The sequence below is a fragment of the Aplysia californica genome, unplaced genomic scaffold (assembly GCF_000002075.1).
Source record: "Aplysia californica isolate F4 #8 unplaced genomic scaffold, AplCal3.0 scaffold00076, whole genome shotgun sequence".
In the NCBI taxonomy this organism is placed as follows: domain Eukaryota; kingdom Metazoa; phylum Mollusca; class Gastropoda; order Aplysiida; family Aplysiidae; genus Aplysia; species Aplysia californica.
The window spans coordinates 516,135-540,180 of NW_004797346.1; the positions used below are offsets into that span (position 1 = coordinate 516,135).

The 24,046-nt window shown below is 35.7% G+C and overlaps 1 protein-coding gene across 1 annotated transcript in view; it reads right to left on the reverse strand.

Annotated features, from left to right (window-relative positions):
• LOC101864602 (cadherin-23) overlaps positions 1-24,046 on the reverse strand; it is a gene marked incomplete in the record, with an annotated part of 96,643 nt that overhangs the window by 3,234 nt on the left and 69,363 nt on the right. The window contains 18 exon segments of the mRNA XM_035968692.1: positions 2,091-2,141; positions 7,505-7,568; positions 9,393-9,407; positions 10,213-10,253; positions 10,907-11,034; positions 11,914-11,980; positions 13,518-13,586; positions 14,799-14,885; positions 15,419-15,507; positions 16,397-16,645; positions 17,361-17,462; positions 18,344-18,443; positions 18,796-18,922; positions 20,278-20,503; positions 21,434-21,631; positions 22,262-22,520; positions 23,279-23,446; positions 23,818-23,927. Coding sequence (XP_035824585.1) covers positions 2,091-2,141; positions 7,505-7,568; positions 9,393-9,407; positions 10,213-10,253; positions 10,907-11,034; positions 11,914-11,980; positions 13,518-13,586; positions 14,799-14,885; positions 15,419-15,507; positions 16,397-16,645; positions 17,361-17,462; positions 18,344-18,443; positions 18,796-18,922; positions 20,278-20,503; positions 21,434-21,631; positions 22,262-22,520; positions 23,279-23,446; positions 23,818-23,927 — 2,150 coding nt within the window.

The window sequence follows — 24,046 nt, forward strand, 5'->3', positions numbered from 1 at the left end:
GGGGGGGTTAAATACAAACCAGGTACTGTGGATACGCCTTGATGATGAAGAAACCCGTCTCAAGTCAATGTTTGCTCCCCTTCCCACTGCTACATGGGGAATATTACATTACAGAGAAACTTTTTGGCTAACACTAACATATTAAGTGCAAAAGGATTGTATTATGTTAGTAGGCCTACTATCAAAACATCTAGATCTATATACTAAGTAGCTTTTTTTTCAATATATTATATGTATTTGTGCACCGTACAATTTTCATGCTTTTATTGCTAGTAATGAAATGTTATAATTAATTTTAAAGAATACCGAAACAGTGACCTTGCATAAGCTGTTTCTAGCCTTGCCCACAAACTGCTGACCAAAGTATGTTATCTAGATTTATACAAATTAAGTATCCTTCCTAGCTTTTACTTTTGGGTGCTTTGCTGACCATGGATTAAGACTTAAGCACAAATAACTATGACTAGTGTTGTCCAACAATTTACCTATCATAATCCCCACCCTAAAGACACTAAAACACCTGGAAGTGGAATGGCCATACGGTTAAGTTGAAAATAGACATAATATTATTATATTATATTGCTATAACTGAGTTTGGCTACACCACAACGTACACTACATGAATCCAGAATGTATTAAATCTGTCTCCCTGATGTTCCCAAGTTATATAATATGCAAGTCCCAATTTCAGTTTAAATAGGAAACTGTAGACAAAGTTGGAAATAAATGAAAGTATAAGGCTTTGCACAGGAAAAGGGAGAATCAGAACAAGGGTTGTTGAGAGGGTGTGGTGTTGAGGATCTCTGAGTTTTATTCTTCTTAGAGAATAATAGGCCCCTATGTAAATCAATTGAAAAAAGGCCATAAATTTATAGGCTGCCACATAATTATTATTGGCTTCCACTGTTTTCTTTGGTAATTCTCTGGAATAAAAAAAATAGCACTGCTATCATTTGTCTTCGTCCTCCCTCTCTTTTCCGTTGTGCTCAACGTCTTTCATTTCTCCCATAATACTGCTCCTCCTTTACCTTATTTCTTCCTCCTGCTCCTTAAATTGTTCGTTATAACATTCAGCTCCCACCCCCTTACACACCTCTTGCTTTTCTTTTTTCCCCTTATCATATATCACTTCTGCCATCCCTTCCGCTCAACCTGCTCTTCTCCCCTATTTAAGCTACCTTTTCCCTTCTTAATTTCTTGCTCAATTCATTCTCTATCAACAACTTGAAGTCCTACATGGTAACAAAAGAAGGTGAAGCTAGTCGAACTCCTGCCGATTTGAAGAAAAAAAAATAATCACAATAATATTATCTGTGCTTTGGTTCGACAAATGAGCAGGCTTTGGCATTTGCATGCACGAACTTGTCTAAACTTACTACACAGCTATTGAAAAACACTGTAGTACCTCATTGGACTACTATAGTATAACCTGCATCCCAGAGTCACACACTACCACCAGGTCCCTACACAGTGTCTTCATGATTGCGAAACATTGCCGGAAACAACGTGCTACAGCATCAGACAGGACCATGCATACTGGCAGAGTGGAGGTGTGAGTTCTACCCTTCTTACAGGAAAGGCAAAGCAAATGTCAACATGCTGCCGACAAAATGCCACAGTGGACAAAGCTCATATATTGACATGTTTGCAGAAGGATGTTGTGAGACCTCTATAACTGACGTTGAAAGCTTTTATTTACAACAATTAACACCAATACAGACACTGCACTTTTCATGATAATTTCCTACTGCTGTCATCTGCAGCAACTTTGTGCATTATGTAAAATGAACAAAATGACATAACATTAAAAATAATATGTAGTTCACAGACACCAAATTTAGATGCTGTGTTCTAAGAGTTGGTCAGAATGAAGAGCTGACAGCTTAGTGAGATAATTAAAGTTCTTACACTACAGAGAGGGATTGGAGAGTAACAGTGCTCTAACTGCAATAAAACAAAACAATTGATAATTAGCTGTTAGCCCTAACTCAGGTATCACAAAATCCTTGACAGAAACCTTTCCACTGTGCTCTAACTTTGGAGCAATACTCTTGCGCTAATACAATCCATTCCTAATCAACTTCACCTACCCGTCTTCATTGTTATCCAACATCATCTTCTCTAAGAAAATTGGGTTTGCACTGGAGAAAGAAACATTCAGTCAATGCAAGGCAACGATATCAAGGGATTCACATAGGGCAATACAAGAGCATGCACCACAAAAACCATGACGAAAGCTTCAATTCCACATGGACCATACACTTTAGAAAGTGCAAATTTCACTTCTAATGCAAAAAATAAGAAGGTTATGAGTTACTAAAATTTAAGATAAAAAAACCCACAAACAAATAACATCAAAAGAGATCAGTAACCAAAATCTTGAGATATGGTCCAACTTTGAGGTTCATTGAAATATTCTCATAAAGATTTTATACATAAAGGTGAAGGAATGGAAAATAATACAATGCATTATTGTGCCTACCAAGTATAGCAATAATGACAGCACAAATGTTTCTTAAATACTTATTTACCAATTGACCTAAAAAATTTAAGAGACGTTTCCTCCAACTCTAGTTACTCATATTGCTCATAAGTGCAAGTTGTCAACAGGAATATAATATGATATATAACAAATTCTATTATTCAACAAGTTAACGGCATCATTTTTCCATCTCAGGTTAATAACAAGACAGTTTTGGAAGATGATTATGTACCTATACTACATAAAATATGTTCAGCCATGCTGAACAAGCTGAACTAGGTAACTTTAAAAAGATCATGTAAGATTGGTTCTGTGTCGACGATGTAGGCTTATTTACTTAATGCCAAAACAATAATTTCTATCATTTTGTAAACAGAACTAGCAGTATATATGTCAATAGAGGACAACGACACTAGCGGAGTAGAGTAAATGGTATACCATATAACATACACACACACACACACACACACATAACATACAGAGGACAGTTAAAATATTAATATTCAAACAAAAATATATTAGATACTCTTAGAGACAATAGCAGTGCTGTGTGATATAACTGTCGTAGCAAATCAAGATCTCATACAAAACGGTATGCATACATATATATATAATATATATTTATATATATATATATGTAGCTTGCTTTTCTTATGTACATATATATTGCCCTTTTCCCACTGACCTTCTCACTACATGGAATTACTTTTCTGGGGCATAGTAGGGAATAAACCTGGCATCTCTGCATAAGAAAAGCAAGCTACACACCAAGACCATCTGGACAATAGAGAACAAATTCAGTGCTTCAAGCATTTTGTAATTGTATCGAAAGACCAAAAATACAAAACATGTGACCCTCTAGCCTGATTCTATTTTTTAAAGCCAGTTCACTACATGACGATCATCAAGTACTCACAATTTGGAAAGATTGACAAAAAAAGATAATAAAAAGCGTCTACAATTCAACAAAATGTTTTTGTGTCCTGTTTTAAATAAAATCAGATCTATCAGCGTATATATGTGTATACAAGAACTCAGTTTTCTCAATTAAGAAAGCAGGATCTTATAAAGTATACTACTAAGCATGACAATTGCTAATACTGATGAGAATAAAAAAATATATATGCACTGAAACCTATCATAATCGATCAATAAAATATTTTGCGCACCCTAGCTTTTCCTTAAAGTGAAACCAACTATCACAAAAAGAAGCATAATTTAAAAACCAAAAAAACACTGCTCAACATTTCGGTTTGAAAGAAAGAAAAAAAAGATCTGCAACATAGCGTACTGTTTCTGCTTTAAGCATTCATACATAATACAAAGCAAATAAGTAATGTAGTAAATAAAGATATGACCTTCCTCAGAAAAGCTCATCCTCTAATCTTTGAGAACGGTATAGTATAGCTTATCATGCTTGAGTAATTACATGTCCTACTCGAAGGTGTGCATGTCCCTGGAAAATTCAACTGCATGTGTGCCACAACACTTTATCTTTGCATGCAGTCTGGCAGACAGGAAGAAATGGAATTCTGACGAAACAACACTGACAGAAACTTGAACAGACATTGCAGTGTCAACCACTGGCTCCAAGAAACACCAAAGAAGTGAAAGTGTTATAATCAGTGATTGAGAGAGAAACTGGGGGAGTGAAATGTGCTCAGAGACACACATAGTGAACGCTGTAAAATTAAATAACTGGAGAAAAGAGAGGTGAGAATCAGAAAAAGCCTTTTTCTCTTTCTCTTTGAGCATATGAAAAAATAACGGTATACGTACAATCAAAATCGGGTTTGTCCTTCAAAGATTCGAGGTCTGTGACAAAAGGGTGAGCAATAGAAAGTCAAGGGGTGAAGAGAGGACGTGGGCAGTGGTGCACCCCAAAGCAAAAATATCAGTCAAAGAATGATTCATGCCTCATACACATCCTTTCTCATATCATACTCCTCTATGCCCTGACTTCTTTCAATAGTAGGGAATTACTGAAATAAGCTTTTCCACATTTCTAACTTGAAGAAACGAAAAATTATTTGAGAAAAAAACAAGCCCACCTAAAAAGCAATAATCTTCCGGCGTTTTCTTTACATTTGCTTGAGTAAAACTTGATGTCTATTCTTTCTTGCAAACCATACTGAAATTTGTTGGCAGCAGATTTAAGGAAGTGACTTTTCTGAATGACAATATCTTACTGGAACGGATGTATTCAATGCAAATTTCACTATCTTTTTATTCAGATAGCTGGCTCAACGCCACTTTCTCTCGATGGCGGATCTTTGAATCCGCCAAAAAAAAAAAAAAAAAAAAAAAAAAAAAACGTGGGTGGTTGGCGGGTGCTCTGGTGTGGTTTGCTTCTTCTTTCCTATCAAACATCTATCGACCTTATCTCCCCTTCTTCTTTTTTGTGTTTGTTTCTCTCTTGTAACACCTCTAATCTTCTGGCGCTCATATGACCTTATGCAGTTGCGAGCGCTGTAAAACCTCTACTAAAACTAAAACTAAAACTAGATTTTTACACTTCAAACAATCAAGCTATTGATCCATTTTGAGAGGAGCAGCAAAGGAAAATGCACAGATTAGATATAACCCCTTTACTTAAATCGTGGTGTTATTGATGTGCACAAGAGTTCTAAAACTAAAAAAAAAATATATATTTATATAGGGTATGCTAAAATAATTTTCCTACATCCAACAGCAGACTGAGATGATACAATCTCTTTTCTAGGGATTGACGTAAAGATATTAATGAAACTCGTTTAGCTAAGCATATTTTTATTCCTTGTTTTAAAGGTGTACCTGCAACACACTGGCAGCTTCAACAAATGAAACAAGTCTAGTCTTACACGGTTATCTTGCTTTGTTAAGTGCACTATATTACCCATGGATTATCTGATGCAATTTTAGATGGCTTGGAAAAAGGTTAGAAAGACAACAATGAAATAGCCAATAAATGTTATTCTATTGAAGGCATAAGAATTTTTAATGAAGAGTAAAAAAGGGTATTTTCCAGAGCATTACGACACAACTGAAATTTTTTAAAATACTGGCAGAGTTGTAGAATGGATGGAACTATATTCTGACTTCAATTTCACTACAGGGCCCAAAACAGATGGCCCCCAAGCTAATTTTGAAGCTGTTCCTTGAACAATCTCCAAGTCTGAGAGAAGATAATCAATTTTGAACATCATAATCAATTCAAAGACAACAAATAGGCTTTATCTTATTTCAAGTGATTCAAATACAAAGTAATATGACTTAGTATAATAAATTGATGGAGCAAACCACTGGTAGCCTACTTGGTTCACTCAGTAGGCCACGATGGTCACAATACCTGAGACATCACACATCTATGAGCCATTGTGTCGGAAGGCAGCACAACACTCTCTCATGCAGGAATGTGATTTCATAATTAGCAGACTTCTAGGCAAACAGTTGCACAAGAGATATGAAAAAAACATCATGATCCAAAGACTTGTTTTTATTTTTAACTTCAGATCGCATTTTAAAAGAAAGAAAAAAGGAAAATAAGCAAGAGCAAATTTTATGGTACCGGACAACCTATATAACATATTATTTCTTTATGGTTTCGTTTACAAGACCCACTGAAGCAATTTGGCTCTCCATCAGGACACATGACTTAGAGGGGAATTAGACTTCATGAGGGGAAAAGAACAATTTGGACCTCACTCAGAGATGAATTTACAACTACACTACAGAAGAAATCTTTCAAAATGACAATTTCCAGATTTGGACAAACTTGAAGACAAATCGGAAGGAAATTAAGAACATTGAGAAAATAGTGAAGTCGTCATTGAACTAAAAAGAACAGCTTGAGTATTAATATTAAGCTATCTTGGATGCACAGTTCTGTTTATGTCTTCATCAACAGTATAGGCCTACACAACCAGCGTTTTAAACGTCACTTTTTTTCCCTAATTCTTATCTTGTAAGACTGGTACTTTTTCAATTGACAATTATAATATCAACTATTAATAGTTTCCTTTGTGTTTAAACAGATAACGTACGAATTCACCAAATCATATTTCCTAGGCTTATGTAGGCTACTTAAAAATTGATATATCTATATAATATTTTATAATCAAGCTCACATTCTCACTGTAAAAACTAAGTAGATACTAGACCTCATCAAGGCCATAATCAAATATCTAATAGACCTACAGTCAGAAGTATAATTTGGTATCAGGAACTCCACAGACTCACAGCAACACAGTAAAAGCATTAAATAGTATGCATTAGCTTTTCTTCCAGTTCACAAACCATACAGTTTTCACTTAAGGTGCATTTATGAATTTCATCCTGAAAAAGTTTATCTAAATGAGAAGCATCAATTTTTGTAAAAACAAAAATACTTACTTTTAAAAAATGATACGGTATTAAAAGCAACAAGCTGGGTATGTTTTCATTAAGCAATACCAGTACAAAATAAACAAACTTATGAAATGAAGATAAACTCAAACTAAAACGGAGCTGTATTTTTTTACAATGGATCTAACATACACAATTGATTCAAACACAACACACAAGATTATTGGGTGCACTCATAATTCATAAAGAACTATTCTCCTATATATATATATATATATATATATATATATATATATATATATATATATATTATCTTCTCTCAAGTACATTTGGAAAGAAACCAAGAAAACTGTTATGAAACTATTGTTGGTTTATCTTTTATACAGCATGACCACAGATCATAATCCATAAATTATGATAACTTAGTATTTCGCAACTAAAATTAAAATGCAGGCTGAACCTAGCCAGTTGCTACAAAGATTGTTAGTGATCTATAATATAAGAATATCAGAAGACTTAAAAGTATAAATTTCTATTAGAAAATTAGACAAATGATACCGCTGTTGAATTGATTCTGGAAAATGTAAGTTATTCATTTCTATAATTAGTGTAGAACAAAAAAGAGAAGAAGTTAGAATTGTCTGTTGATCAAAAGTCCTGTCACCACATCAAGCAATATGTTAAGTAAGTATTGCTTACTTTTCAAAAGAATGTATGTTTGTCCCAGGGATGTCAGCCTTATAAAGGTCAGATTCTTTGGGTTCTGAAAAAATAATTAAAAGGCCATACTATTATTCTACAAAGCGGGAGCAACAAAGTGAAAAACGGAACTGAACAAATTATAAAAACAAAATCAAAGTACATGTAGTTCACAAAGATCTATTTAAAAAAAAACAAACTGTTAAAGGTTGACAAGTCTGACCGCAGCCAGTGCACCAAGCTAAGTTGTGAAGCACTTTAAAATATTTCTTCAGCATAATTAGAATAATGTGTCATTCCCGATTTCTCTGGGTAATTTTTATGAGCAAAACAAATCATGTATAGCTTTGAGTTTGCTCAAAGCTGTTTCACAGGCAGAGACTGAACCATGAGCACTTCTGAGCAACAGAAGTAGTTCCCGGCAGAGATAGAGCCATCATTCTAGTTTAGAGTCACTGTAAGTATTCTTGGCAGACAGAAAATGACTGCTATTCTGCTTCTTAGGAAATTGTAGACATTGTAACTGATACAAAAAGTTTCCAACAATTACTGCATTTCGAATGATTCCACAAAAATTTCCTTTACAGTAGACAAAATACTTGTTTGAAAATCTGTACAACTCGTACCACCTGAAATACCCAGCTGTATTAACAATTTGAAACATTTTGAATTCAATAGAAATGGGGAGCAGCTAAGATCTGAAATGCTTTAAATGATGAGTGTAGAGAATGAAACAACCCAATATTAGGCCTACTATCAGGAAGCTCAGAACATAAGGGCTTTGTAACAATTACAGAACATTAAAATACTGTGCAACTGGAGAAATCTGCATTACAAACAATTTCAACTTTATAGCCTAAATTAAATGCAGATTTTATACAAAGCTGTTCGATATTGACTGTATCATTATCATTATAGCAATAAGTGTCATGACGCAGTGGAATCAGGCGCTCGTCAATTTTTGGGCAAGTGAAGATATTGGTGTCATCTTGAAGCTTTTTTATTTGTCCTGCTTTCGATAGAAAAAGATCCATTTATCTTGAATACAAGTCGAGATATTAACTATTGAAGGAGGTGGGGGTCGCCTGGTCTCAGAGGTAAAAATAAGCGAGAAAATGGCCGCCAAAGTTTAGTTATTTCCTTAGTTTGAGAGTCCGTGGAAACAGCAAATTTACATTTTGTATGCCTTTATTTGATGTTTTTCAGCACAATCCACACAGAAATGTGTTTTTTAATAGACATGACAGGTGTTGAACCCCAAAACAAAAATTTAATAAAAATTCGCAAACCTGCACAAAAAGGTCAGTTTCTCCACTTTCATTATTTTGAGGAGTGCCTGATTCCACCAAGATGCCTCGCAAAGGTTTTATACTATCTCCACTGCAGAATAGTTCTGTTACCATGTAACCTTTTTAAAGTAAAATTGCACTTACACTTGCAACACAATTAGGTTATAGGAGTGCCAAATGTTAGAGGTGTTATTAGAGAGTAACATACAAAGAAAAGAAGAAGAGATAAGGACGACAGATATTTGATAGGAAAGAAGGAGCAAACCCCACCAGAATAACCATGTAAAAATGTTTGAAATGTTAAATAGCCACAAAAATAAAAAAATAAAACAAAATCCAAAACGAAAGTGTACATGACAATAACGAGGTGCATGAATGGGTCATCAACAGCTCACAATTATATTGCTTGACCTACCTTCAGTAATCTTGAGAATGGAAATATAAAATTTCTTCTTTAACTGAATACTCAACCAATACAAAACTAACATTTAAACACATTTAGTTGAAAGAGCTTTTCTTGTAAAAGTCACCAGTATGAAGAAAAGAACAACAGAAGAACATAGGAATAAATCAGGACAAAAGAGTCAGAAAGAACATACCACATCCTGAGTTGACTGCAAAGAACATTGTAAAGGTTTAAAACATCGTGAAAATAAATAAAACCTCATTACTTTAAATTTTGTAACACAAAAATATCTCCTCACCTTGAGTGAGAACATGTGGGAGTGAGGCAATAATAATAATAATGATAATGAAGATCATTTCTATAGCGCCCACTCCTGTATAAACACACCTCTAGGCGCTTTACATAAATGCATGTAAGAAAAAAGGTAGCATGAGTGCATGTGTGCATGTGTTTGTGAGAATATATTGGACTGCATATATATCATATGTCTCCTGTTAAATTAATTTGTATCAGTCTCAAGAGATTATCAAAGCTTCTCACACATCAATAACTAGCAATAGAGTCTATATAACTGCAGTAAATATAAATCTACCATCAAGAAACAATAATACAACAAAATAATATTTGCCTAAGAAAGATGATTAAGGCATAATATTTCAGTGTCTGACAATTAACCCCTTTTCATCCATGACAAGCAAACTAGTTCCACTAATTCAGCTTTAATAAAGATAAAAAATCCCCTTTACTTGCGTGAGCATGATGTAAATAGTACAGTTCCCCTATCCTGGCAGTTGCATCATGGAAGAAAGAAAATCTACCAGACCAAAGCATGACTTCCATTACCCGTCTAAGCAGTGAATATATATGCAGGTGATGGTGTACCCATCAGTCTATCCAACAGTCAACCCAAAGGTGATCACGATTCGCAGGTCCTGCAGGGCTCACAGGATATACGAGTATGTAAGGAACAGATTTAGCTGGCATTGAAGTAAGATGCCTCACATAGAACTTACCATATGCCATTGCTGTAGCAGCTTTCAGTTTCCTTTGATATCTGGGAATAAAATTATTTGCACATCTCTTTTTAACAGAATGAAAAATATCAATACCTAGCTGTAGTATACAGAACTGAAGAAGTACACAGAGACAAAAAAGAGGTTTTGGTGAGCGGTAGAGAATGTAAAAACACTGAGGACTGTGAAACCAGACCAACAGTCTGACTTTTCTTCTAATCTGCAGTCTTCAACACCCAATCTGAACAACTACATATGAGGGGGTGAGATGCAAAACCCGCTAAGCGACATTTTGGAAAAAATCGAGATTTTTTGCTTTTATACATGCACATTGTTACCAGCTATCAGACGCACAAAGTGTTTTCGGCCCAAACCCAACACATATTTCATAATAGCCAAAAAAAACCGCGTCTTTTTATGCATGTTTCTGCTTTTAACAGAGTTTTAAAAAGCTGATTTTCTCAAAAGTGCTAATATGGATGTAGCGGGATTCCCATCTCAGCCCCTCATATACAACAACCAGCCATTTAATTTTACTTGTTGTTATGTCTCTCTAGCTCTTTCCAAGCGTGTTCAGGCACATAATATTTTTGTTTTGACAATGCTATTCTTGCATCCTATAAGATGTTAACATCATTTTAGTACACCAAGTAGGCCTACCTAACACAAAAGAACAAAGACAACACATCTTTACCTCTTGTACGTGTAGTAGAGAATAATGGCCAAGATGACACAGATAGAGCCCAGTACAACTGACACCAGGATAAGAGCCATCTTCAGCTTGTCTTCTAAGCCATCGTCCAAATTCTCCTTGTAAGTCGGCTAGAGAAGAGAAAAAAAGAACATGTTTCAACACCTTGGTTTTGGCTAATCACATGAGAAATTTTCACAGATTTACTAACACCTTTCTGACATAGAAACACAACACATCCTCATCTACTGCATAGAATGTAGAGAACGGAGCAAAGAGTTTGAATTAAATGGTGTAAAAAGGGGTTTTTAGATTACATGAAAACAATTTAATATGCAATAAATCAATGTTTGTGTGTAAATGCTACTAAAAAAGGAATTGATAAGACACGAGGTAGGTTATTAAAAGAATAGTTCATGTAAGCCAAAGAAGGCTTGAGTTCTCCCATAGACTTTAGTCTGAAAATATTCTTTTTGTGACTCTGACAGTAACAATATCTTTATTCATCCAGCAGGGAGAAATTATTATTTATTTTTTTACTTTTTGTTTTTTGGTAAGTGTTTTATGGCACTCGCAAATGCAAAAAGGTCATATGAGGAGACAATTTTAGAGAAGAAGATTGTTCGGTCCCTACCCGGATTCGAACCCGGGACCTTTGAATGAGAGGCCAACACCCTAAGCTCTTGGCAACGAGAGCCCCCGACTTGGTTTTACTAAGGTCATGAGCACTCAAAGGCAGGTGTCAGAATTTTGCAAGAACACAAAACGATACAGTAATAATGATAATGTGGCGCCTAGTTTTTCCTACAGCCTGATCCCTGAGAAGGCAAGTCAACTTAATATATACACCTATATTATTCTATACCTTCAATAACATTTAGCACACTGTACTCACATAATTTGTACCTCTCATCACAAGTGACATTTTATACTCACTCCTTCTTGTAAAAACTTACATTTACCATAACCTACAACATTAACACTTTGATTTACAACAAGTATGTACTTACTATAACCTGCAGCACATTGTAGTCATTGAGTAGGCTAATGAGCAAGGCACTCTTCTGGTCAATGATACTGAAACAGAAGCACAAGAAGCAAAACTTCAGTACAAATGTGGAAGTCCAGGAAGGAGCAACTCCTCAAAAATATCATATTCCTATGACAGGTCTATTGACCCTACACACAAGACATTTCAGCTTGTGAAATTAAAAAGCCTTGGCATAGCCCAAACTGGACCATTCATTTAGAGTAATAACAAACACTTTCACTGTGATCCCTTAAGATGAACAAGACTAAGCGTATACTTTTCTCGGGTTTAAAATATTTTTTACCAACAAACAACTAATTGCATATTAAATTAAAAAGTAAAAAAACCTAAAATTCAAAGGTTTGCAGGCTCGTTTCTGTGTTAAAAATAAATGAAACATAACTATTGGCTGGAAAAGTAATACAAATCTTAATAAAAAGCATGATAAACCTGAACTTGAGGCACAAGTATTTTATGGGGTTAGAAAATATATATAAGAGTTATAATAGTCTAGTCTTGGACATAGAAACTTGCAATCAACTGTAACTGGCATTTTCAATTTTGCTTCAATTAATTCAATTCCAGCACAGTCCTAACAAAAGTTGTGTAAACTTTCTTCCTGGGATGAAAAATACCAGAAAAAAGAATACAAAGAGGAACAAAATATCAGACCATGCCACAGATGATGAACATATGTGTAGGCCTAATATTCTAAAGGGGAAAAAGTGTCCAGTTCACATCAACATTTTTAAGTCTTACAGGAAAGTTGACAACCCAGAGAAGGGAAACAGAGAACAAAGAAGAAGACCAGATGACTGGACAATCTAGACTGTGTACCACTTCTGTGAGTACTTGAAAAGTACTCTTGAGAAAGGAATGATTAATTTCTTTTTATCTGTTTATAGTTAAACATTAACAGACTTTAGAAAGGGTAAAATACAAAAGACCACAGAAAATTGTAGAAACAGAAGTAAATGTATTTGATATTCTTTAAATAATAAAAATGTACGACAAGAAGGAAAGAAGGAACCAGTAAATGAAGGAAATACCATCACATACTCCATTTTTATCTTCATGACCGTGTACAATTTGACAACTATAGGCATGCTGGAGCAAAACAGAAGTAAGGAAAGTAGTCGGACAACAAGCTCAGGATCATAAAAAGGGAAAGAATCACTAGAAAAATTGGAAGGTGAAACAAACAAGGATGTATACTCAACCAAAAGACAATGCAGCAAAAATCCTGGAAACATCCTGGAAGGGGTACTCGGAATATTTCAAGTCTGATTCTCCTGAGTGCAATTAACTGAAAGCAATAACTTATGCTTTGCAGTTAGTTTTCCCTCAATGTTTTGCTTTGCGACAGAGGCTGCATGTTTTGCATCTTAAAACAAAAGCCTGAAAAATAAGTACAGCTGTCCAAAAGGATAAAGTTGTTCATCATTGGTAGCATATTCTTAAATATTTCAATTTCTCATACTCCCCAATCAAATGATATTAAAACTACTATTTTTCATTACCCCACGCTGTATTCCAGAAGTCTTTCAAGTCACATTTCTGCCTTGCTTGGCTAAGTATACCTACCTTAATAACCTTGCAGCTGGGATAACTTCATTTGTTTCAAAATCTTCCCCGTGTATAAACATATCAGTTCTGAAAAATATAAGTTTAATGTTAAATGAAATATGTATATTATAGAGACTACAGTCTAGCATGCACAGTGAAATTGGTGGGACTCAGAAATCTTTCCATAAAATGTACAAATTTCATTGCATACAAATTTCAGGCTATATCAAGGGTGATTGACTGAGTTGGACAATTGGGTCAAATTTTATGTGAAGAATTATGTCAATATATTTGTGATTGAAGGAGGTGGGGATCGCCTAGTGTCAAAGATAAAATTGGTGGCAAAATGGGTGCCAATATTTGATGACTTCCAAAGCTTGAGCATCCTTAAAAACTGCAAGCTTACACTTCTTAAGCTTTTATTAAAGTTTTTCAGTAGAATCCACATATAAATGTTCTTAAATGGACATTAAAGGTGATGAGTCAAAAAAAAAAAAAGAATTAATAAAAACTGCCCAACGGGCACAAAATTGTTTCTTTTTGAAAATTTCATTAATTTGACAAGCAACTGATTTCACTATGATGTTACACACATGGATCTTGCTAAAACTTAAGGTGATATTTCATTTGTAACAACAGACATATCACTTATCAAGCTACATAATCACAAATATAACACCCAACCTCATAAACCATGAAACATACATCACTCCAAAGGTCTGATTCTAGATTAAGCATCATGTATTAAGTACTTCTATGATACAGATAATCAGATACAAAGGACGTCTATACCTGCACCTGCTGTGATATGAATAGACCCTTTGCCTTGCAAACAAAAGAAACCAGTCTGATTCCAGCACAGGCAAGCTTTTTCATAGAGTACCTCTGTCTAACTGATGAAACCCTATATTCCAACACATCCTTCTTTGGCCCTGACATAAGACCAAAGCGACCAGCCTCCTTATTGATCTATATCAAAGCTGGTATGCAACATGCTGCCCATGGTCCACAACCATGGCAGACCAGTCAGTGTGGCCTTCACTTACTGTTTCCATATTTACAACTCAATAAACTAGTTGTCATTAAGACTACATATTTTTGACAGTGACTGGGCCTTATTGTTGTTGCAATGTTTGAAAATAGCAGGTTAATGAAAAATGTAGCACACCCATGATCAAACCTGTACTGATGAGTGTGTAAAATGTAGGAGAGCCAATACAGACAAAAAGCAACAAACCCCCTCAAATTTACAATTCTCTGAATAAGTTCTTATCAGTTGAAGTTCCCCTTAGTACTTACTTTGCCAAGTCTGCAGCACCCGTCTCTGTCTCATGAGTCTGTATTGAGTCAACCACAATCCTGTAGTTCAATTTATCGCTCAGTCGCCTGGAAAGATTAAAGGAATTTTTTTTTTAATGAATCTGAGCTACTTTGGGGAAAAAGAAGTGGTTACATCAACATCTGATGGCAGTCACATTGACTTTCTATTGCTTTGAGCCTAGCACACAAGGGAATTTTCTAATTACAAGGAAGCCAAGTAGGCAAATGAGTAATACGCCAGAAAGTAGGGTGAGGAGATGGGGCAAATATAAGTCACCTAGAGCAAGTATGATTTTTATAACAAACTAAATCTGGGTTGCAGATGACTTCTCTTTCCTCTTTCGTTTCACAATGGCTACGCAGGTCGATTTGTAGTTCACACAATACCAACTATTTTTGGGCAAGATATAGTAGAAATAGTATCAAGAAGGTAATATTTAAACAGTAGAATCACACTTCATACAGGATGTTTTGCATTTCACCAAATTCTCAGAAACTGATTTCATACCTGAACATACTCTGAATGATGCACATGTTTGAATTTTTACTTCAAATCATCCATAAAAACATCTCAAGAATGATCTATTAGTTATACTCACTTTACTATCTCATCTTTCAAAGGTCCAACAGAGTCAATAGATCGCCTGAATATGATGATGAGTCGTTGGTCATCATTGATCAAGGAGATCTGACAAAAAAACATAAACAAATTGTACAAAGAGTTCCAGCAACACATTTATGTGTGATGGTACCACAGATGTAGCCAAAACAAAATAGGCTCCTAGAGTTTTCTGAGAATGTCATGCTATAATAGTGACAGTCATAACAACTGAAAAATTGTCACAAGCCATTCAATAATTATTTTATGTCAAGTTGTCAGAGCCTTTCATTTCAATAAAATACAGTGGATCCTCTTAAACAGCAATCTCTGGACCACAGGATTTCCTTCAGTTTAGAGAGGTTGCTCAAAGAGAAGAAAAAACAAATCAGGGATATAATTTTTTATCGGTTTACCGCTGTTTCTGATAAACCACATTTGTTTTAAGTGGACTCTACTGTATTTAATACATATCAGCAATCACTAATTAGGTTTTTATTAATCAATAGCAGTGCACTGATACACAACAAGAGAATGTGCTCATTTATGTGCATCTGTGTGCTTGTGAGAGAGTGTTATTGTGTGCTTGTGAGTATATGTATAAGTCATGGGACACATATATATTATAACTAAATTACCATTACACTGCATCTGTTAGTCCAGTAAAATCATAGCCACAAAACCAACATGTTCAGTCAGATTTTAATTTTTCAATTAAATTGAAAAATGACATGCCTACTCCACAATTTTCAAGAATTCCTCCAAAAACAATTTTCTGTGTCATCCAATTTCAGCATACGAATTTAAGTTGAGAAAAGTTTTTAAAAACGTTCAATGAATGAGTAGAAAGCCTATTTTACAGTATCCAGCAGAGTTCTGGACAATAAGTACGCACAGTACCTGAGTACCGAAATCACTAACTTTCATGCCTCTCATGTTATCAAAAACTGTCACCTCAACGTAAAGCTAAAAAACTTACTCGTAGCCTTGCATCATCATACAATCTCCCTTTGTCGTAGACTCTGAGGTTCACAGTGAAAAATCCAGACATCTGAGGTTTAAAATACATGTTGGTCTTCACCGAACCATTACGAAAGAGCTTGAACGGTTCTTTGACTCCCAAATCCTCCAATTCTTTCTTCAGTGCAGCGGGGTGAGCTTCAAACTCAGATGTAATTTCAAAGTAATCGATACCCCATAAGGCAGTATCTTTGTCCTCTACATCATTCTGTGGACGTTCACAATAAGATCATGATGAACTTTAGTGCTTAGTCACAATTGCAGAAATGAAGCTAGTGAATTTGTGAGAAGTTGGAGGGCACCATTGGTACCTCTACTTTTTTTTCTTTCTGTTGTTTCTGTCTGTCTATCTTGTTTTTTTCCTGCACTAAACGGCTGTTAATGAGCCCATGTGCTTCTCTTTCAAAATAAAAATAACCATGGAAAAGTATAATGACAACAGCTTCATACAATGATTAACAATGGAAAGATTATGGAATATATATCAACTTTAAACGCTTCTCCGATCTATTTCAAAGCCAGATTGAGCATCTTGTTTGTTGGCCTGCCAGGACAATTTCAATTTATTTCTACTACCTAGATGAAAACCAACACATTTTATGGTAAATATTCACAATTTCTAAATATTTCTGGAAATATGATCATATGAATTCCTCTTTGATGTTTAAGGAAACATTTATATAACAGCAGGACACAGGAAAACTCTATCCTTGGAACCAGGTCGGATCGTCAACAACAAGTTATAGGATTTCCATAAATTGCTGGATTTCAAACAATAAGGTTAAGAAATCATCAGACAGAAACCTAAAGAAAGACATAAATCAAGATATAAAAAGCACAAGTTTGGATCATTCTATGAAACTCCATATCTGGAAAGTTCCACAAAGTTGCAGCTCTTGCATTAGGGGTTCCTGGCAACTTACCCTCAGTTCTAAGATGAACTTCCCAAACTGGGTGACACGAGTCACACCCAGGGCAAGATCTTTGGTTCTGAACACTGGGGGGTTGTCATTGATATCCGTCACCTGAGGAACAGAGTTGGGTTCACATGACACTCTCAAAAACAGTGTGTAAAAGTAGGTGCATGAGATTCTTGCATTTCAAATTGGTGGACATCGCTTATTTCAGATGAGGGTATATTTAAGAAGAGTGCCACACTATTTTAGAAAATCAATTATATAAACAGCTGTTTCTCAGATATACCAGACCTTTATAACAAATTAGGCACTGATTGTATCAGCCCACTATTGTGTGACTGATACTGTTGGCTGTACAAGTCTTCAACCAATTTTTTAGTTATAGGCTGATGATTCCCAGGCAATGACATTCAAAACAAAAAAATTGAACAAAAGACATTTATCCTTTGGCTGACCCATAATACTGGGTCACATGATCAGTGAACTGTGTGTGCATTGCTTTTTAAATGGGTTCAGCAGCTCAGATGTTTTTTTCCCACTTTGACTCAGTGATATTTATGGAAGGTATTGGACATTTTTAGCTAGACAAAAAAGTCAACGATTTTGTTTTAAAAAATACAGAGATTCCTAATCTCCAAACACAAGGGTCTACATAACACTGAATGATGGAATTTTTTAAAACCCTAGCCACAAATGATGAAATACACCAATAAAGCTCAACTTTTTTCATGAAAAGTAGAAAAAAGAAAGAATAAGTCTTTTTCTATCACCTGTAGATCCAGACATGGCTATTTGGAAACAAAATCACTGGCACCACTTGAATTTTTTTCAGGAATGATAAACATTTTCCATCTTCCCAAAAATGTAGGAACTGCTGCTGTTTGTAAAACGTGCTAATATCTTGTTCTTTGCACGGTAGACAGTGAACAGTGTAAACGAGTACAAAAATTGTTTGTCAAATAACAAAGTGACCTAAAAAATAAACTTACCTGCAATTTAATCCAGGTTTTATTTGTGTGAGCAGGTCTGTACATGGCAGGGAATAAATCACCAATTCCCATTGAGATCATCTGAGTAGGAATGTCAGACCTGAACCAAGAAATCCAACAGTAACATCATTATCATTATTCTTAAAATGGGCTTTCTCATGAAATCCCCATCACTCTCATGAGAGCAGCCCATGAATATGTACAATAGACAGCTATCTTGGCATGTTCAACTTTTTGCAAATATAAACATTTCCTGTCAACAAGTGATTCTATATATTATGAGCCTCAATTTTCTAAGAGCAAGTAAACACAAAGCTTTTCAACGACAGAGAGAGGAGAGAAATTTGGCCATTAACACCCCCTTCCGACCCCAAGAAGAGACAGGAAAGGGAACCGACACAGCCACATAAAAGAAAGTTCACATATTATTTATGTACAACTTGTGGTCTCACCTGTAACATTCCTCCAGGGCCAGAATAACAACGTTAACATACGGAGTTGTCTCCCGATCCAGCGGAGTTTTCAAACACAACTGACCGTCCTGTCTGCCCAGAGTGAACTTGTCTGGTACATCCACTCCTGTCCACGAGAACATCAGACAAGACGACTTTAGCATTTCCCTCTTTACTCCCTTAGAGTTTGTGACCAGCAAATGAATCAACCTCTCCCACCTATCCCCAAACCAACTTTCTGTAACACGCTAGCAAACACATGCACTTACTAAACATACATAGGCCTACATACAAGTGCATGCACATCGCGACATCAATGCAGTGAACATGCTTGCAAGCAGCTTGGTATTAATGGCAATGCAGCTTTCTGCATTTCATGAAGTGAACAGTTTGCTCTTTTCTATTTTAAAGAAATCTTTCTTTTTATTCTACCATATTGAAGCGTTTTCAATTAAATCAGCATGAGATCTAGCAAATCAGAGAACAAATTTTGGAGCATCCATTACTGCTAGAATTCCAAGACAATCCTAGATAAGTTTATATCGCTTGTGAAACGATAGTCTCAGCACACTTGTCTAGATAAATGATTAATTCAGGCATCTTCTTTTCTATTCGTCATTTCGCTGATTGTTTTCTCCATTTAGGACTTATTCATCACCAAGGAAAGCATTTTAGTTTTTAACACTATTTGTAACAATAGACATGCTGAACTGGTTGATAAATTGTCAATACCGGTATTTAATATTCTTTAGAGACAAAGTAATAAGATAAGAAAAGATAAGATAAGTTAAGATACATCTTTATTGTCCAAATCCTGGCACATCGGTTTAGTGTTTCACCACGTGTACACACACACACACACACATTCACACACACACACACACACACACACACACACACGCACACGCACACACGAGAACACACATGCACACACACAAAGGCTTACAATCACATGCATAATATAAATGACCAGCAATATAAAAAATAATAATCGTAGGCTAGATACACACTCAATGTTATTTTGATGCATGCTCTAAGGTCGTAAGTATACTTATACAAGATGGTTAAGATGGAAGCATTTTGATAGACGATGATAAAAATGACCTTCTATATCTTTCTTTGTTACAGATCAGAAGCCTAGGTCTTTTACTTTTGACTGATGTTTTTATTTGAAGGAACAAGGGAAGTTTGTTGTCTAAAAAGATGGAATTAATTTTTTTAGTGCAAGCTGTTATGTACAATTCATCCAAGTAGGGGAATGTAGATGTTGAAATTTTTTATGCTTTCCATGTTAGTCGAAATAATTTTTCTTTATCTTATTGTCTTGTGTTCCCGGCCCATGCTGTTATTCAAAAATTTATCATACTTTCTAATGCCAAATTAAGAATGAATACACAGTAAACATAGGCCATTATGAAAAGTCTGTCAATAAAATAGCTGAGCATGGTGTTCAGAAATAAGATCATAATAGGACAGTCTCACCTATCAAGTAGTAGCAGATGACAGTGAAGGTAGTGTTCAGATCTCGGTCAATGGCCAGGCTCACATTGGCACAGCTCGTCTCATTCTCCTTCATCCTGATTACATGTGGTGCCGACAGACCCACAAATTCTGGCTTATGGTCATTTTTGTCTTGTACTACCACAATCAAGGTCAAGGATGTCTTCGCAGGCGTTGGGAAACCCTGGTCAGCAGCTTGCACACGTAACTGATGGGAAACAATTAGACTGAAGGTGAGACGAATTTGGCACTAATCTTGTTAAGGCTCCTTTTTGATAGATTTCAGTTGGAACATTAATTGTCTTAACGTACACCGACAGCAATAAGACTGAAACAGCATTGAGAACAACTGTCAACAAGAAACCACTGAAAAAACTGTCAAGAGACTAAGTTCAATTGGATAAAATAGGTTGGACATCACAGTCAGTCAGCCAGATTACAGTTACACGCAGTCAGGTTGAAACTCAAGATCTCCAAAGATAATTTAAGCATTACATTACCAAATCCTTGAAAAGAGACAACCACCACATATGATGAGCCCTCCACACACAATGTCATGGTCTTGGAAATATGGAAATATATACTCACAAACACATACATATACCGGAAAAAAAATAGAAGGTACAATAATAAAACGAAAACTTTCAGAATAATACTCCTGACCACTGTAAACAATAAAAATAAGACATTATGGCAAGGGTACATGAATGGTTTCCAACTGTATGTTCAACATGTATTTTTTTTCAATGAGCTTCTCCTGCAATTTCGTCAAGGCAACGGGTTTAAAACCATTTTGGAAAATGACCTGTACCAGCTACCATGGAGAATCTTCGTGATTCTGAAAACTTTCTACACACAATTTCAAACGAAGATCAGGAGAGAAATCTATGCTGCTTTACAACATTTGCTAAAAGGGAGAATACAGAGTCCTGCGTTAATGGTATTTAATTTAAAATATTGTCATCGATTAGACATTGCCATTTCTGATGGCTTTACCTTTCTCTTGATTTTTTAAAAGCTTTTCCTTTTCTTGCCTATATCTTCATCTGACTTACAAATGACATCCTGGTCAGAAAAAGATTGATGGAAATATAAAGCCCTGTAGATGAGAGCTATTATAACCAGAAACAGTACTCACTTCATAACGGGACTGAAGTTCAGCATTAACTTCTAGCACGGTTGTGATGATCCCGGTGACAGCATCAACAGCAAACTGACTAGAACCGTCCATATCACTGTTGGGTAAGGGCAAGATGGAGTAGCGGACCACACCATTGTCCCCTGCATCATTGTCCTGTGCCTCCAGCTGGAACACAAAGGTACCAGTCTCCGAGTTCTGTGAAAGAGAAATAAAACACAGCTTGCAAAAGCAAAACAAAACAAAAGTTGAATTAAAAGTGTGAAAGTTTTGTTCCCTCAGTTTATTTTGAGTATGGCACAAATACATTTCAAATTCCCTAAAATCAATTTCTGGAGACCATTCATTTTCGCACTGATTAAGCAACTTTTAACAAATGGGACTTATTGGAATGATTCCAATAGTAGAAACCTAACTCACAGATACTCTTTCCTCCCCTGTACAGGAAAACGAAATATCAGCTGTATAAGAAACTGTATTTTCTAAACAAGTGGCAAATGTTCAAGTTATCTTTGATCTTTGTAATCTTTTGTTGTATTTTGACCTCCTTTCATGACTGTGACCTGACACTGGCACAATTTCTTCACAATAATATAATAACAATATGTACGCATTGTTCATAATGCAGTTTTCTTTTTCTTTTTTTTTCTAACTTCCGAAATCAAGACTTTCATTCAATAATTTTTAAATGCATAAATATTTTTACCATTACTGTGAACACCTTTTACCTTGTGGAAATCGATTTTGTCCAAACACTGAGAAAAATTCAGGAGGCAAATGGCGAACTGCACATAAAACACGCATTAAAGATTAGCTTTGCTACCATACCTCCATGACATAGGCCACATCATTGTCCTGACTTGGCTTGACAAAGCGGGGTGTTTCATCATTCACATCCAGAACCTGAATGACCACTTGCTTCTCAGTTCCCGCCGGCCCTCCAGGATTGCTAGCCACCACAGTGACATAGTAGAATCCTGAGTAGCCACTGAGGCCAATTGAAGCAGAGATAACACCTGCAGAGCTGATCTGGAATAGGGGTGAGCCTGTCACTGATGTAGCATTAGTGTCATCTCCCAGGGAGAAACTGAAACAAGAAAAACACAAACAAGACAAGACAACATAAGAACATGCTTTATTTATCCTCTTCTGGAAGAAAAGAAGGGTGAGTGAGATTTCATCAGTTTCTGTGACACAAAATATATGTATTGTGCACAAAGTATGGTACAGCAGCCTAGTAAAGTTTATAGCCCTAAGCTCTTCAGCTAACTTCTATTCTTATAACAGTGTCTTACATGTGAAAATCATAAAGTAAAAATTCTGTAGCACAAAAAAATTATGTTATCAGGTAGAGTGGGTTCTAACAAAGTGTTTTCCAAGGCAGAAATCACTGTATAATTTACCATATGAAAAATACCTATCATCTCTAATTAAATAAAAAGGAAGAATGACAAAATACATGCCATTCCAGACATATTTATTCCACTTACATTTACAAATCATGAGCAATTAACAAAACAATCTTTTAAAAAGCAAATACATTCAAGAAGAAAATATCACATTTTCCGTCCGTATCCCCCACCCTATCCCCCAGCGCATCAAATCAGGCTACCTCTTTACGCCAAGCTCAAGATTTATTAAAGTAATTAGTGAAGTATAAAAAAAGAGTATATCACCGTCTTCCCATCTTAATCTGCTACAATGACGAACAGGCCTCGGAGATCTAAGAAGAATCTAAGGAGGTGGTAAATAAGGGGAGGAGAGAGAACGAGAAGGAATTAGAAGAAAAAGAAGCGCAACAGCCAAAATGATGAGGTAGAGAATCAGAAGTAATGTGAATCTCACAGGATTTTTCCACTGTCTGTAGTAGGATCATCTTTGTCATTGGCGACCACTGTGGCAACATTCTGCCCACCCTGGAAGGATTCTGGTACTGTCGGCTTGTCTGGAATGACCTGAGTGAACTCTGGTTGGTTGTCGTTCACATCTTTGATGACCACCGTTATGCGAGACCTAGGAGTTAAGAAACAGTTTGAAGTAAAGCAATCAATAGATAATCATCAACACCTCTTCTGCAGATGGGTTTAGGAGCCTTTACCATCTCAAGAGAGGCACTGCAAAAGTAAACATTCCCTTCTCTTTTGGGCAATGTGATGACACAATGAGAAAAAACACACAACTATCAAGAGTACATTAATTAGAAAGGATCAGGCTCTGAGTAGCAAGATTAATTTATCAAAACAAAACCTATGGCTTAAAGCTGCACAATTAAAGACACGAAGAATAGGAGACTCCAGCACTTACGAAATAGTCGAACACTTGTATTTCAGATGAATAAAAAGATTAGCAGTAAACTCTCATTCCTGCATCTGACTACGTTATACCTTGCACTTTCACTTTCTTCCGGGTTGAGCATGGAGTCAGTTGCCTCCACCTCAAACTTGTAGAGAGCCTTCACTTCTCTGTCCAGCTCTTTAGCAACGGAAATTTCACCCTGAAATAAAAGAGGTATTAGTTGAAACATAAATGTTCTTCCAAACACTCAGTGCTGTCAATAGCGTCCGTTATTTATAATAAATTAAAGTTTTAGGAGAGACAAATGTATTGTTGTCT